A 17,971-nucleotide genomic window follows, 5' to 3' on the forward strand; every position below is an offset into this window, starting at 1 on the left:
CATGTGTATGGTCTGAAGAAGATAGTTCAGAAATTAAATTTCAGCAATTCAGGAATTGACGGAGGAGGACTTCATTCAATGCCGTATCATACAGATCTCTGTCTTGTATTTTAAAAACGCGTATCTTGACCCCTTGACCCGAAACTAGAACAACTGGAGAAAACTGTTCACCTCTCATACCTTCATGACACGGAAATTCCACACATCTCCCGGATCTTCGACGTTATTTTTCCAATTAAAGCCAGAATCCCAATTACGATGGTCAATGTTTCTTTCGCCCTCCACTTCTTCGGGTCCTTCGAAGGAATCCTACAGTTAGTTAAGGGAGAGGAGTTTGCGCCCTGTAAACTTCGTTCACTCTCGGGATATCAGCCGCAGTTTACCCGTCGCGTTCGCTGCAATCGGATTGAGGGCGTTCCGATTTTTATTCCCGGATTCCGACAATTTAGACGCGCGAAAGTTGGAACTTTGGTGATTCGTGATTGAGTCGTTGAATGTTAGGATGTAATGACTCTGTTAGCAGCTTGTCAGTGAGGGCCAAAGGTAAATATTTATTTTATTAAAATTGTCGAAAAAAATTTTAGAAAATTTCATTTAATTTTCAATAATAATTTTTTTCATAATTTGCCTTCTATGGGACTCTTTCAAAATACCCGAGATTGTTTACTCATTGCCTTCAGTGGGGCGTTCATATGTTGAGATATCTAGAGTTGTTCAAAACTTTTTAAAACACCTTTGGTGTATCCTGACACCCCTAAAAAAAAGAGATAAAAGTACTATTGTTATTAGTTCTTAGTAATCTAAGGAAGAGCTATCGGTGAAATAGACTGAGCACCTCTAAAGAAGATTAATATTTTTATAGTCCTTCTTCCAGCTTAACAAATAATAAATTTTACATTAAATTACTTTATGAAAAAAAAATGACCCTCTTTTGTGTAGAATAAATTTGTTAAAAACAGATAATATATTTTTAATTTTGATTTATAAAGCTATATACATTTCCATTTGGATTAATGATGTGCCGAAATCTACATTAAAGGAAAATATCAATTTTTTGAAAGTGATTTAATTCAAATAACTGATTTTATTTAATTAAAAAATACATATTTTTTGCTATTTTTATTTAAAGCCATGACTTTTCTAGCTCATTTTTATGAATTTTCATCTTTAAAGTTTCTATAAGTAAATAATAAATACCTCGTAGTTACCTTTTTTCTGAATGACTTAGTAATTTGCACTATTTCAATAAACAAAAATTTTATAGTTTGCAAAACCAGCTAGTATATATTGTTAATGCACACTCTTTATAATAGTAGATTTCACTTAAAATACTAGATTTGAAATAGCCACCGGGTGTAAACGAGATTACTTCCTGACTACCACTTTTCATTTTTTAATCGAATTTGAAGAACTTTCATATATCATATGTATTTGATGTGGAATAAATGCCATTTACTGACATATCAAGAGAGTTTATACAAGTCCCGAATTCATCAGTGCACGGTTCAATCATGGTAGACGACCTTCTGTTCCTTCGATCATTATAATAGCAGTACTTTTGATTTGTGGACTTTTTCACTTGTGAATTTAACGGAAACAAAAAAGACAAATAATTACAAATTTTACAAAAACCTCGAAAAAAAATTTACTTGTCTTTTCGATATATAATACTTCCATTATTGAGCGATGCAGTTTCCAGAAGATTATCCTTTTTCACTTCATATGAATTTACTATTACAAATACAAAACTGATTCCATTTTGACAATATGGTAAAAACCTACGAAACTAGAATTACATAACAAACTGAACGTTCACTTCGGTTTTTACTTGATAATTCTCATGGAAATGGAAAGTTAAGGACAGAATTTTCAAATTTATTAATGTTTATTTTACAAGTTGTGACGTATTTTTATTAGTATAGAATTGGCTTATAACTTATTATTAGCAAATATTAATTGAGTTCTCTGAATGCAATCCCCATACTGCTTGGAATGATTTAGTAAGATCAGGAGGTGCTCTGATATCTAGAAGCTAAAGCGATAAATACAGTGGTAAACATTAAGAAATGTTTAAAAGCTTGGAATAATTTTTCAATTTTTGAGAAATTTAGCCAAAATGGTAATAATTTTATTCAATATTAGCAGGTACAGTAATTTGTGTAAATTAAGATTGGAGTGCATGCGGGGTGGACAAAGAAATAATGTTATTTTGAGCATCACGTTCACGTGATTTTTTACAATCAAAAACTTTAAAATTGATTGTCAAATTTTGATTGCACACACTTATTACAAATTTATCACCTGCGTTTTAAAGCTTTAATTATGCATGAATTATAATCCACGATTATTTCACGCTGCAGCGTGCATAAAACAGTCTTTACGATGCGTGTATAATTACTTTGCAAATAATATTGGAAATTTAAATTCTGGTATGTCTTTACAGTTTGACAAATTCCTAAAATTTCTCAGCTCCTAAAAACATTGGTTAGTTGTAATATTAATGCACAATAAAAAATATTGTATGTTATGTATGTCTGAGAACCTTTAAAGCTCTTCCACCTTATGAAATACAACTCTGTGAGTCGTATTTTGCAACATGTCTCGCATATTTTAAATATCTTAAATATTACATTATACAAGTATATTATATGATAAGTGTGGTAAGTAGGTTCCTACCGCACGAAAGTAATATTTGCAAATTGAGCCAGTGAGACAAGATCTAAGACGGTAATAATCAAGTACTATACGCATCATGTCAATTTGGCGAATCTGATGTTCGATGAACATCATAAACTGTTGTTGAAATAATACAGCATCCACCCAAGGGGTTTGAAAACTATACGAGGTAGCTGATATGGAAAGTAATTTAACGAAAAATTAGTACAGTTCGTTTATAAACTAGTGCCTAAAGGTCCAAGGATGTAGCAAGTAGTAATAACCCTATGCAAGGGTATTTTGGCAAATAATCGATACCCACAAAGCTCAATATCGTTTTTCTCAACGGCGTTTAGATTATAGTAATTTTCACTTAAAAGAAAAAACACATTGTATATTACTGTGTTTCTAAGAGCTTAGATGCCAAAATGAATCATTATGTTCCACCCAGTTACTTTAATATCGTATTGAATTTTCAAACTGTTCCGATTTATAATACTTTCTGTATAAAGTGCAAAAGATCACCCTATATAAAGTTTTTTAGCTCTGCATGAAATTACTGTTGCAAAAGCAGAGCTGATTATATATTCGACAATTTGGTTAAAACCTCACGGATCACGAAATTAGAATAACACAACAAAACTGAACATTCATGTCAATTTTCACTCGATAATTCCCATGGAAATGGAGATTTAAGGGTCGAGTTTTAGATTTTTTTTAAAGGAACGACCTAATTTTACTGTTAAAAACATTAAAAAATTAACACATCATTTGTTGAATTCTGAAATGGTGTCCAAATACAACTTTTGCGTCGAGTAAGATCAAAATAATATTTCTATTATTTCTCGATTCAAACCATGTAGAGTTAAAGAAAATGGGACGAATTGAGAGTTTTGACAAAAGTTTAGCAGCACCCCATTCTGTCTGATCAGTTCTCATTTCAATAATGCGCTCATGGAGAAACTATTGGAAATAAGATTTTTGCATTCCTGTTTCTGTGTGACTTTTGCAGCTGGGACTTTATAAGATGCAACTAAATGAATAATGCACATTTTCCACTTTTGGCTTAAATTAGTAATGTTTAGAACAAGTTTAAATTGTATTATTTATTTAAATAATTCACGATGTTTTTCTTTCTACAGTGTTGTGTCAATTTATTTGATTCCTGCATTTCTAAGAATTAATACACCAACCACTGCTCCTCATTTGTAATTAATGAAACCCAATTAAACAGACGGATATTCATCTTGTAAACAAAAATCGTTCAAAAACTCTTTAATAAAAAGAAAACAAGCGCATTACAACAGTATTCAGGAAGAGCTATAATATCGAAATTCGGGGTTTAATTTCCTCATTTCATTAGGCGTGCCAGGGGCCCCTTGAAAACAAAAACAATTAGAAAAGGGGCACAAGCAATTGCGGCAAGTTGATAGCCGGAAAAAACATTTTTCATTTGGCTTTAATTACCTGGAAAGAGTGGAACGGTTTCTGGATTTAATCAAGGAAGAAGGGGTTAGATAGAAGGGAAGAAATAGAATAGAGGGCGAGGAGGATTATGAATTTTAGTTTGCATAAAACACGAGGCTATTACTTATTTTTCTCAGTGGACTTTACCAAGGATTTAAATAGTAGTGCAGTATGAAATATAAGGTTTATATAAAGAGTGCAGATGAATGCACATTTATGTATAGACTTAATTACATATAGATCCTTACTAGTATTTCCTTTCGGAAACTAAAAACATGGCCATGAAGCAAGCAAATAGATTGTAAAAACATCTTAAAGATAGAATTATGACCGCATTCCTTTGAACTCATTCTTCAACTTGGCCAATGTGACACGACTTTGTGTTAATTTAATCCAGATGTTTCGGAAAGGCAAGACGTAAATAAGAGATTCCTATCTGGAAACATGGAACTTTTTATCATTAAAATGTTGAGGCTATCATCGCTTTAATAGTAGAAAAGTCAGTTTTTGTTATTGTTGTTGTTGTTTTGAGTGCTTTTCACCCAACATCTGCTATGACATGTGGAGTTTTTGTAGAAAAAAAAAACAAAAAACAAAGACAAATGGTCGTCGAGCCACTTTCCAATTCTTCGGTCTTCTTAAAATTCTTAATTTTTGAGCTGCCCTGTGCAATAATGTTATTTGCAAGACTGGTATGGACCCTTTAATACATATAAAATTTATATTTGACATTGTCTAATATGTTACGATTTTTCTAATCTCAGGATTTGTGAATTGACTCCGTGTTAACAGGGATAAAGAAAGCCTCAGTTTAATACAGACACAAAAAATAAATTTTACCACTAGTCAGAAAATGGAAGGATCTTATTTTTTTACATTTTTGTAGACCTTTCTTGAGACACTTAGTGGGGATAACCTATCGACCTTAAACAACTTTTTATGGTTACTCGTAGAGTAACTTAAGATGACCTTTCAGACCATGAAAAACATGGAGATAACATGTTTCGCAAAAAGCTTATGTCTGTTTAACTTTCTATGCTGATTTTAAATATCCTTAACGTTTTATCTTGTGTGTAATTAAAACTATGCCACGTTCCATATAGTACCCTAATCCAACTTTTTTTCACTGAAAATGTCCAAACCGCGCAAACCAACCCCACCAAGGATTTTTAAGGGCAGACAATGTCGTTCAAAGTCCTACCCTATAGTTTAGTTTAAATGCAATGAGACAATCAAAAAGTCAAAGTTAATGAAATTTAAATAAACGTCCAGAAAAAATTAGATATTGGAAGGTATTTAATTTCGAATTAGGTTTGGGGTTGTTAGGACAGAAATCTAATTCCATTACAAAAATTGGAGCTTTGTGAGGCTTAATTTACTTTAAAATATTATTTATTCAGAGTAATTTAAAAAATTATTATCCAGTTTGATCCACCTGTACTTATTGTCTTTAGCAATAAATATAATTTATTAATGACCATTTTGTTTGGTAAAAAAATTCTGTAATTATTATCTTTAGTTATCGTAGCGAAAGTTATTTCTCTAGTACATTGTTTTTATTCTTTGCTTTTTGCTTCTACAAAAACCCCGCATGCTGAGAAGGTTTTGGACAAGAACAACAACAAAAGTGACTTTTTTACCATTAGAACTTTGACGGTATCAAAAGCTATTTTTCCAGATAGGAATCTCTGATTTGCGTCCTGACTTTTCGAAACATCTGAATTAAATTAACACAAAGTCGCGTTAGATTGGCCCAGTTGAGTAATCAATTCCAAAGAATGATATTTTTCTATCTTTAAGATATTTTCACAATCTATTTGCTTGTTCCAGACTCATGTTTTTAGGCACCAAAAGGAAATTTTGATGAGAATCTATATGTAACTAAGTCTTAGTAATATACATAAATGTGCATTCAGTTGCTCTCTTGGTATAAACTTTACACTTTATGCTTCGCAACTATGTAAATTTTTGGTCTACTCTACCGAGAAAAATGGGCAATAGCCTTGTGTTTTATGCAAACTAAAATTCATAACCCTCCGCACCCTCTACTCTATTTCTTTCCTTGCATACCTAACCCCTTCCTCCTTGATTAAATCCAGTAACCGTTCCACTCTTTTTAGTGAATTCAAGTCAAATGAAAAAAAAATTTTTCTGGCTATCAACATGCCTCAACTGTTTGTCCCCTTTTCTAATTGTTTTCGTTTTCAAAGGGCCTTCGGCACGGGCCAAATTAAATCCCGAATTTCGATATTATTGCTCCTCCTGAATACCGTCGTAATGCGCTTGTTTTCTGTCTATTAAGATTTTTTAAATAGGTTTTGTTTAGGCAATGAATATCCGTTCGTTTAATTGGGTTTCGTTAATTATAAATTAGAAGCTTGAGGAACGGATAGGTTGACACTTAAAATGGCCGAGCATTGTGAAATGAAATAAAAAGTACAAATAGCTCATCAGTCATTTCTTTGAAACTTTTGGAGATCCATTTTCAGGAGCCATAACTCACCAGGGCTCTTATTATCAAAAGTCATGTGAAGAAATATTATTTTACAGGGCGGCTCAAATACTAAGAATTAAAAAAAGAATTACGCATCCTTAATTCTTGAGCCATCATACATCAGAATTGATGTTTACAATAATAATGTTTTCATGGCCCATATAAATCTCTAAACATAAAACTTATGTCTGATTAAACAAAATTTAATTAATATCAGTTTATAAAAAAGACGATATTTGGCAAATAGACTACAGTTTTTTTAAAATTCCGGATAAAATGGATTTCGTGTTAATAGACGTAAAAGAATCCTTACCGCAATACCGAAGCAAAAAACTAATATATATATTTTTTTTCATTTTTGTAGACTTTTTTTGAATCATCTTGTAAGGGAATATTTTATCGACCTTAATTAACTTTTTATGGTTACCCTTCGAAGACCTCAAGTTGACTTTTCAGATCATGAAAGACATGAAGATTTTCTTTCGTAAAAAGTTTCTGATTATTTAATTTGAATGCTGATTCGTAGTATTGTTGACTTTTGTTCTTTGTGTGTATTAATATCTTGAGGATCGAATTGCAAAATAACGAAGATGTAAAACTGCGGAAAATTTCTTATCCTTCCTTATCTTTTCACTTCTTTAGATATTATCAGCAAAAGAGGAAGCCCATTATACTTTGAAACCTCAAATACTTAACTCAAGGAAGTTGTCCTAGATCTGCGACAGGAAAATTATAGTTCTCCATTATAAGAACCTATCCACGAAATTGCTGTTTCTCAAACGACAACTTGGTATTGTGAAAAATAGCCCCTTTCCGAGGTAATTCCAGTGTTTAACAGAGAAATTTTTAATAGGACTTCCCTGACATTCCATCTTCATTAACCGCAATAAGGACTGCGACGAACTTCAAGTAAACAAACAGAGCCTTGATGAAGTTTTCGAAAGTAAATAAACAACATATTTTGTTTAACTAAATGGGATCAAATTAACTTCTTTCTGTGCTTTTTAATGTCTTCATCAAATACTTACTGCTTTTCCGATTTTCACTTTTCTGATAAGTTTCCATCAGGAAAGGAACGCCCAATAAAATTGTGTGAAATGATGTCGGACAAAATTCCCACGCAACACGTTTCCAAAACGAAAAATTGAAAGTTTGGAGTTGGAAACTCCACGACTCTCCGTGGTTTCATTAACTGAGTAAACTCAAACAACTACCGGGGGAACGAAAACTAATACGTCACTTACGAATTTTCATTGCGAGGCCAACCTTTCAGACAAAATCTGATTGGTTTTAGTCCACGACGTATCAGAATTTAATTTGATTGCATCCAGTTTTTTATTGAATGAAAATGAAGTGGAAATACTTTTATTTGGTACTAAGAAAGAAATTGAAGAAAAGATGTATTCTGATGTTTAATTGAGTATTTTAAGGAGTTAGTTTTTGTTGTCTTCAATAAAAAAATAGTTACATACGAGACATACGAGTAACAATTTCTCTAAGTTAAAAAAATCTTTTCTATGAATAAACCTGTTTTTCTGCTAATACAGCGACATCGAGAATCTTATAGGTAAAGATTAGGAAATATAATCCCGCGATATCGGTCATTTTCCAAGTCTTGGAAATACAGGGATTATAAAAATTAAAACCCAGAGTTTTTGGGGATTAAAAATGAAACGATTTTTCTTTCCTTGTCTGGATTAAAAATGAAACCTTTTCCATGATTTATTCCATTTCTTCTATTATTCTATTATTCCACCATTCATAAGATGTATTTAGAGTTTCCACAATACAAACTGAACTACAGGCTCTCAAATTTTTTTTGAAATCTTGCAAGTGTTTCAAAATCTTCTATAGGTACATTTGTGTTAAAATATTGGTGCAGCTTTGCTGCATCCATATTCGGTCGAGCTTGCAATGGATCGTAAAGATCGTACTGACGGGGAAAGAAAGAAGGGCATGAAGGAGAACAGGGTAGGAATTATTCGAGAATGAGGATTCCTAAAAGCAGGTTGTTTGTTTTTGTTGGTGGTTTTAAAAGCAGGGCGATCTTTTCGCGTTCGTTCAAAAAGCTGAGATTATTAAAAAAAAGCTCGTCTGATATGCCAGTGTTTAGAAATAAAATAAATATTTTTTTCCATACCGCTTTAAAGTGCATCAATATTTACCTCATAACAGGCACATAAAGCGCTACTTTTACATCTTCCTTATTTTAAACTTTTGAGACCATTATATTACTGAAATAGCTTTGATTTGAAAAACAAAATGTGACACCTTATTAACTTAAAGACTTTCCATAGACCGATTAATAATGGAAATAACCATTTTATTGAATATAGTGAATAATCCTGTACAGATAGAAAATCCATTTAGGTCAACACTACTAGACGGGTCAGATGATTTACAGTAATCACTTGATCCGTTTAGTATAAACCTAAATGGGTGTTCTCATTTCATATATTATTAATTCTGATTGTAATTAATTTAATTTTGATAGTATTAATGATTTATATATTAATTTCCTCTTGGAATTTTGCTTCAATTTTTTGCAATCTTTTTGGTTTTCCAAATTTCCCATAATATTCTTTCTCATTTTTCATTTGCTAAGTTTATTCATAGTTCTAGTAGTTCTCAGCTCTAATTTCATGTAGAAATGTTTAATAATAATTTAAAATATTCCCTAAAGACACCGAATCGCCCTACGTCAGAAGTTCACAAACTTCGATCCTTCAGTACATCTCTTAGCGACTTCTTTGAAAAATTTTATGTTCTATGTTGAGCCTTCATAAATTATTGCATACTTACTTTTCTTATGTATCTGTTAGAAAGTTACTAACCATTATGACTTGCCCCTCCCTTACCTCGTTTCGTAAATAATATAATCGCGGGATCAATCCCAGGATTAAAAATAAATATTCTTCACGAGATCTCCGAAATCTTATAGGGTCTTCGGGATTGTATTCCTTGGAGGATGTATGTGTGTTGAAGATTAACTGGTACGAGTATAGTGCGTTAATTTCGTCTTAATTCGATAAGAAATGCTTATAACTTCCCTTTTCATTTATATAGATTCAAACCTCAGGCTTCCTTTGGACTAGTTTCTAATTATCCCCTTTTTTCCCATTAAATGGAACAAGACAGAAGGGTGATCGAAAAGTTGCCCCATAGTAGTTATCTCACTAATTATTAACTTCCTGCTAAGTTTATCGAGTAGATAGTTCATAGGTGAATTTTCAAATAAAAGGTCTTACCTCCATCATAGATTAAATAGTTTCTTATCTTTAGAAATATTTGGTTCTTGATAAATTTAGCAATTGCTTTGTGATTCTTACCTTCATTTTTTAGCCTAGGCACTAAGGTTTGACGCAAATTTCTTCAATTTGATCTTCTTGAATCTAAATTAATCTGAAGTAACGAATTTCCTATCCAGGAGCGAAATTCGCGTGAAAAGGAGCTTTTTGTTCCTGTGTTATTCTATTTAATCGAAAAACAGTCTAATCTTTTACTATTAGTTGGAACAAGAATCTAAATAATTTAATAAATCTTCCTAAATAATGCGATTTAAATTTGTTCTCGGAAATAAACTTCGTCTAATTTTAGAGAAATCGTCTTAAAAAGACGATTCCACTTCATCTCTCATTCATATAAAAACTTGGAAATTTTTCCTCTTCAGTAAGTGTGGATTTTACTACAAATTACCTTTTTTCCAGGTGCCAGCTACGAGCAAGATAATTAAGAGCGTACGTGTGTTAGTGAGTGTCGGGGAGTGATGTCCTTTAATTGACTCTAACACGCCACCTGGAAAATCAACACCAATTAGTACACATAAACTGGAAGTTGTTAACTCAAGATGAGGTTCCTGCTGTCAGTATTGATTGGCGCTTCCTTATTAAAAGGTAAGCATGATTCAGACAAATGTGGGAACACAACTACTTCCATTAATTTAGGACAATGACTGTGTACCTATAGATGGATTTTTGTTGATTTATGTTAGAGAATAAAATTGTAGCTCAATTAACACCTTCAAGCAGCACTTATCATAAGTGAATTTCGAGCTTTATTCCATTACTGGCATGCACAATGGGAGCTAGAAATTTATTAAATTGTCTTAAAGCGGAAAACTGATGTGTTTATGATGAGTTCATGAAGTACCTAATAATACCACGTCGTTATCTTCATCTATACGACAATATCCTCATTAAAGTTACGACACCTCTGAAACCCGAAAAGCTCGGGCCAATCTAATTAACACAACGGGGCGAAAAGTTTTTTAATAAGATCATAACAGTAAATTTTATCTGGGGCCTTAAAATTTAAGGCCCTGAACTTTCTCAAAGGCCTATGTGGGGTGTAATTTTGTTAATTAATTTATTGGGTTTGTCTAAACGAAGGACGTGCTGAGGAAAATATGAGATTTTAAAATACATGAAGGCGTTTAAGCTTATTACGTTTTAATTGGGTTTTGAGTGAGCTTTTTTTAGGGAAGATGTTTCCCAACCTCTTCTTCGGTGAATATCAATTTGGTTTTTGTGAAACTCAAATGTGGATAATTGATGTAGGTCGAAATTTCAGCGATCCTGACTCGTTGGCCTTTTCACGTAGCTTCCAAAAAAGTAATTGTCACAAAACGTCAGGAAGTTTGAGGCAAATTAATATTTATCATTCCGACAGGGCTGGAGGTGGCTCATTTGTGCCATTTGCGTGATGGAGCTCATTTTCTTGCTTGCCAAAAGCCCACAAATATACGGTGTGCGTTACAAATCGCCTCTAAGTCGGAAAGTAGGTAAAACGAATTTGTCGTTCAACGATTTTGAAATTCGATTCCCACAGACTATTGATTTTATGGGTCACGTATTACTATTTTTTTAAATTTGATTTGAACATTTTATTATCCCAGTTTACATGGAAACAAAGTGCAAAATCTAGAACACTTACTTATAGCGAAGTCGTGTTAAACAGTTATTCTCCATTTTAGTTCTTGTTAGATTAAGACTAAAATCGTCGAGATATTATACAAGGTCGTCCGTTAATCTTACATTCCACTTTAAGTCAGAACAGCATAGTCGTCATATAAACATAAGCACATAATCCTTCCCTGCAAAGATGAAAGATTTTCTCTCTTATTACTCTTGGCTAGCGTGAATTTTTTACGATGTAAAAGTTGCCTGGAAGAAGTTCTGAAAACATAATTTTTGGCATAGTTTCCTAATAGTTAGTAGGGATTCTCCAATAACAGTTGCTAAGCTGATTAAAGAAAATCGCTGGTTGATTAAATTCTGTGCTATTATTCTTAAATTTAGGGTATCACATTAAAACTAACTTCCGAGTTTATTAACATAAGGCTTATTATTACATCGCAACTAATTATCGCTTAGAAAGCAATCTGGAAAAATGGTAACAGGTTTGAAAGAAAAATTTAAGAGGCCATAGAGGTTCTAAGTTGAACAAAGGTTTCTCATTCCTGGTTGCAAGCACATTAAGCTAACGATGATCAGTTTCCATTAAAAATGCAAGGAGATAACTTAGCTTAATTAAATTTTAAGTCAATAGAGGGTGAATATTTTCAAGTAAAACAAAATGACTTCACTTAAGACTATGTTCGTAGTGTGTTAAATTGGTTCTAAGTGGCTTTTAACTTTCATTTTCCCAGTAGCCGTAAAGTGCAACACTAGTTTCCTGTGAACACGCACTTAAAGTGCCACTTTAAGGTCCAGGGAGTAAAAGTAGTTTCGTGAATTCGCCGCGGGCGTAGTGGTAGTGCGATGCTAACGAGATTATCATATAATAATTGCATTAAAATATGGCAGAGACGCTGGTGAAATTGTGTAAAAAACATAAATATCTGCAGATATATAAATTAAATGCTTCAAAATAAGTGAGAGATAATGATGTAGCGTTTAACATCGAGACGCTTATATTCAGTCTTCAACCTAATGCAGATTTCTAGGAGCAGAACGTCGAAGGTTTGGAAATGTGAAGAAATAGTGATACTCCAATATACCCCAAAGCTAACGGAACGTCAATCATTTGATGATGATTGAATTTTCCGTATGGTCTTCTATTATCTTCCATAAAATGCAGCGGTGTTAAGTGAACAAATTCATGTATTCGGTTTAGCAAAAGCAAACTATAACTCCATAAAATTAGAATAAAACTGGAAATATATAAATTCGTTTTCACTCTTAATCGAAAAATAACATAATTCTCTCTGGCGTCATTTAATAAATGAGACCCTAGAGAAAATACCTGTAACAACGATCATTACCAAGAGAAAATTAATTGAGGTTATTTTTCCTTGAGGCGCATTTGAATATTTTTTTCGTGTCCAACATAAATTAGTTACAGTATAATTTGCCTTTGCAAAGAGGATTAGGGTGGATTAGCTTTGCCTTCGAATTTCTTATTTAATTGTTGTTAAAGCGTGTTTTTCCGTGATTAATATGGGCCCAGGTAAAACATAGGAAGGGTCAAAAACGTCTTGTATATCGATTCCCATCAAGGAAGTCTTTTGTAGTCAAAGCAGGGCCGCTCTATTAGAGCTGAAATAATGAGACCGCATTAAAGTTTCAGCAGCAGGATATGCAAAATTGCTTGCTCCTAGTTACTACTTTGACAGGGCTTTCGTGTAATTGATATTTCCTTTATGAACTATTACACCTTATATTTTACCCCTGAATACATTGAGTCCACAGACGTCTCCATTAAAAGGGAGTGACAGAGAGATAAAGGAAAAGGAGAGGATTAGCTCTAACGAAAAACCCATAAATCCAGAGATTCCCGGACAAAATGAATCGTGAAAAGTTTTACCAATTTTTAACGTTAAGCTTTTGTTCCACAGACCGAAGCTTTTACCATCAGACTCAAAACATCTCTTCAAGAGCGTACGGCGAATGCAAAAGTTTCAAAGACTTAATAGGAGAAGATTGTCTGAAGGGCAAACTTCCCTTGGGGAAGTTCGAATTTTAGCCTGGGGAAGATGACAGATATTTTTTGGGATCTAATTTGCCTTTCGTAAGTGTGAAAGAAACTTTGCCGTTGGGCTCCCTCAGTTTTTACAACTCGATCTGATTAAGTTTTAACATAATCTGCGTGCTCGTGTTCAATTACAGAAAAGTTCTGCGAATTTTGCATTGATTCAAGGTATTTTTAGTGTTTCATAAATTATTCCCTGGAGGGTACACATACTGTTATTAATGTTAGGAAAACACGTAAGAAACGCTCTTACATGGTTTAGCGTTTAAAATTCAAGTTCCTGTGTAAGTGCATAATTAGTCACTAAAGGTGCTAGAATTCAAGAGTTACAAGCCACTGCAATATGTCCAGTAAAGATATTTTCTATTATCACACTAATATGATCCAGACAAAGAACTCATTTGGAAATAAGCTGAAAATAAAACGATTATGTAACGACGGTGGTTATATCACCCCTACACAGATCTGTACCAGCGAATTTTCACGTTATCAAAGAGAACTCAGAAAATAAGTGGAAATCCTATTTCGACTTTCTTCCACAACTGAATTCTGGTCGATGGTGGTTTTTATGATGCTCTCTTTGAAGTCTATGCCCTGAAGGGTTCTTTTAAGGCCGTGGAGACAAATTATTGAACATATTTGCTCCAGAGTAGTCGACATGATATTATGGTAGAGACGAAGTGGAACGCAGATGTTTCAGAGGCCGTACGCCTATATTCTTGTCTATTTAATAAAGGTTTCGGTTGTAATATGCCGACAAAACTTTTGATAGTATTCCCAGTCACAAAATCTTTATCTGAATCCAGCTTTTATCGCAACGGAAAATATTGTTATAACCTACTTATCCCCAAATAATTTCAGAAAATTTAACAGTTCCAAGAGTAGCTTTTATGGTTTCTAGTCTCAACTGAATTACTTTACTTACTTTCTAATATAAATTTCAGATTATCTCGGAAATTCTGGGCAAACTTTTGTCCAAATAACTGTTAAAAAATCCTTTAACCCTTCTCACTACACTGGGAATACCTAGCGAGTTAAAATCGGCATCATCACACCGACGTTTTTATGAATTTGGTTCCAAACCTCAATGAGAGTGTGAAATGTTACCCACTACTATTGGATATTTTCAAAAATGAGAAAATAGAAGCCAATATTTGCCATCTACGTCAGACAGCGAAATTCCCATGGAGGCTGTAAAGTATGCTAGCAATGAAATCCTTAGTTCTATGGTGGACTTAATCTATGAACTGGCTAGAAAAATAAATTCAGCTAAATAAAAGACACAGAAAATTGCCATAATTACTAAACGATAGAATATACAACAGATATGTTGCTTCCAAGCCGTTTTTTTTTCAAGTTTTCACTAGTTTCTTTTCAGAGATACGTTACGAATCCTCATTTTATTTAAACAAAAAAAATATATAAAGGCACCACATTTTCATATTAAATCAAAGAACGCTAGAATATTTTTTTGTTATGACCTTAATGGCAAATGGACTACCACCTGTATTTAATGCCATGCTTTGCTTGCTTCGGTGGACCCCACAACATTAAGATCCAATATAGCACTAAGATCCAACCTAATTCAACACTGTAGTCAAATAAGAGAAAGGGAACTCTGAGCGATTTTGCAAGATTTGTACACTTGAATAAGATATGATGTTACTTAATTACATTTCGGAGAACTGCCGGTCGATATGCCATGTGAGAAGTCTAGTTGGAAACTTATTGAATGAAATAGTGAGTCTGGGAAGGCCTTGGCAGACTACGTTAATGAAACTCGATACTACATCATACAATACAGTTGAAGAAGATATTGCTCGCATCAAGAATAATTACTATAACCATCAGAGTTGAAAAGAAAATTAAACCACCAAAATGACAATATCCAGAGAGCCACTATCTTTTCATTTTTAAAATCTTCAGGAAAGGCCCAAGAAAGCTTCCCTGCGAAAGCGTGTGTCCAAGCTGCAGAATATCTGAACCCAAGTGAAGGTGTCAGAAAAGTACCAGCCAGATAAAATCCGGAGTATTGCAAGGGTTGCAGAAGAATTTATTAGGATTAACTTGTGAGATATGCGACACCGTCAGACATAGTGGCAGAGTAAACTAGGGCAATAAAAATGCTAGATCAAGTAGTACTATTTATTTAGAGGCAAACTTACCTTATTTAATGACTGCGGGATAAAGACTGAGGCACTTGCAAGATGTTAGATGTTTTGCTGAATGTCGTACTTTATTGGGTACAAAAAGTAAGTAGTAAAGTACTTCTGGTAAAGACTTTTATTTCTAAAAATGTAGAGATGCTTTATGCCGTCGACAATCTGTCTCAATATTTCCAGATGTGATTGATTTTGAAGTGGAAATCGATTTGCCATGCTACTTAAGCGATCCGGAGTTGGAAAGTCCGGATTAAAAATTATGTCGAAGCGAAAGCTCTCTTAAATTATTAAGCCGTTCGATAGAGAAGTTCACGAAGTAAATTTCCTGTTCGGATGGCCTTCGAATTTATTGCTCAATATTTCCCCTTTCGCCGAATAACTTCTGGACTTGTTTGAGTCTGTAACAGTTCCTAATTTGAGTTATAGAGCTGCCGAATCGAGTTTTGTGTACTTTTTCGAGGGCCGCCGAGGGAAAGACAAATTCCAAAAAAGGGTATCGGGCAAAAGACAAAGTTTGTTTTAATAAAACTTGGCGAAATTTTAAACTTGCCGTACGTATACACAGTCATGTGGGAACCTATCCTATCAACGTGTTTTTCCTTGGCAAAGTTCTGAGTAGCTGCGAAATTCGAGGAGAAACTAACTTTTTCTTGTGCTCGATGATTTACGCTGGCTTCGGATCTCAGTCGGAACTTTGATTCATAAAAATTGGATTTATCGATGTTAACCAGGGAACGATTATGGAAAATCCGCCTTTTAACGCGAAAACTTTCCCGTTTACTCTAGATACTTAGGGAAATATGTTTGGAAAACGAGTTGTGGCAGGGCCATAAACCAACTCTATTTTTAAACTGTACATATAAAGACGTTTCTAAATGAGCTCGTAATGTAAAAACTGGGACCAACATTCATCATAATTAACTGGAAATTAATGTCATCATTTGACAACAGTTCACCATTTATTATTCACTAAAATGCGTGTATATTTTGTGATTCTGGCTGTTATTTCCAAATATTATCTCCTATTGTTTTGCCAAGCATTATTTACTTTAAGCTCAACTATGGATGTAATGTCCAATCTATTGAAAAGCGAAATATTTACCCACAACATGCCTAGTTCGGGTTTAATAGTCAATAATTTGTTATGGGTTTCAAAGGTCTAGTTTACACCACCAATAATAATTATTGACTTGATTAAATATTATCTCATTTTAGGTCATTTTTGTTTTGCTATTACTGCAGGTTCTCTTCAGTATTCAGTTAGAAAGCCACGGCTGTCAATTAATTACTACAGTCTGGATTACCAACTTCTATTTAGCATATCTAAAAATTCCTGCAACAGAAACAGACGTTTATCTAATGAATTATGGCCAAATTATTAATGTTCTGTAACTTTGCAAGCTAATTTGCGTACAAAAACGTTGGAGCACAGGATGGATATTAGTCAAACTCCTGGTTTCTATGGAAAACAAGGATCTGACTTTTCCACCACAGCAACAGCACGGAACAATACATTAATAATTTAGTCCTAATAATTTTTTAGGGAAATCAAAGTATTCCTAAGAAGAATATCCTAATGTTAACATTTCATTTTAATTTTTGCTTTTGGAGTTCATAGTACCTTCAGAACCGATACCATCTAAGAAATTCGTATTTTCCATAAGATCTTTACCCGCCTAGGTTAATTTATAAATTATGTCGAAAGAGCTTCCAAGCTTAATCCATTTATCGTCGACAGCCATATAATAGTAGTGCCTAAATATCAAGTTTTACCTTTTTGCTGTTTCATGAGTGGTAAAGTAATCGAAAAGTCATGAATAACACAATAATGTCCGGCGACAGTAATCACTTTGGGCGTCCCGCATCCATACATTTTTAATCCGGGCTTACCACATTATTCCTGGCCACTTTCAAATATCATTAGCAGGAATATGATGGCTGCTTGATAGTGTTTGGTTGATGGTAACTGCAAAACATCGTCATTTAAACACTGAGAGTTTTTCCGTTGGTGAAATTGGGTAAACTGTGTAAACAGCGGTTGCGTAAATAGTGAAGAAGCTTATTCGAATCTCTGAAGGCCTCATTAACAATTAATACAAGTTTCTCGGAAGTTGCCTAGCTGTGACTGTCGTTGAGTGAAATACGATTACATTACAAATTTCATCTCCCACTCTCCTTAATTTCATCTAGTCAGCACTTCATATCTCGTAAAGATGAAACTATC

General features: G+C 33.5%; 1 protein-coding gene across 2 annotated transcripts in view; it reads left to right on the top strand.

Moving 5' to 3' along the window:
• The first annotated feature begins 377 nt into the window (after positions 1–377).
• The window catches only part of LOC136415120 (limbic system-associated membrane protein-like), a 76,307-nt gene continuing 58,713 nt past the window's right edge, over positions 378–17,971 (top strand). For both annotated transcript variants that reach the window (XM_066399544.1, XM_066399545.1), the window contains exons 1-2: positions 378–543; positions 10,324–10,509. In XM_066399544.1, the coding sequence (XP_066255641.1) occupies positions 10,464–10,509 (46 nt within the window). In that variant the 5' untranslated portion in view covers positions 378–543; positions 10,324–10,463. The remainder of the gene's footprint in view (positions 544–10,323; positions 10,510–17,971) is intronic.

The sequence above is a fragment of the Euwallacea similis genome, chromosome 19, assembly GCF_039881205.1.
Source record: "Euwallacea similis isolate ESF13 chromosome 19, ESF131.1, whole genome shotgun sequence".
Taxonomy (NCBI): domain Eukaryota; kingdom Metazoa; phylum Arthropoda; class Insecta; order Coleoptera; family Curculionidae; genus Euwallacea; species Euwallacea similis.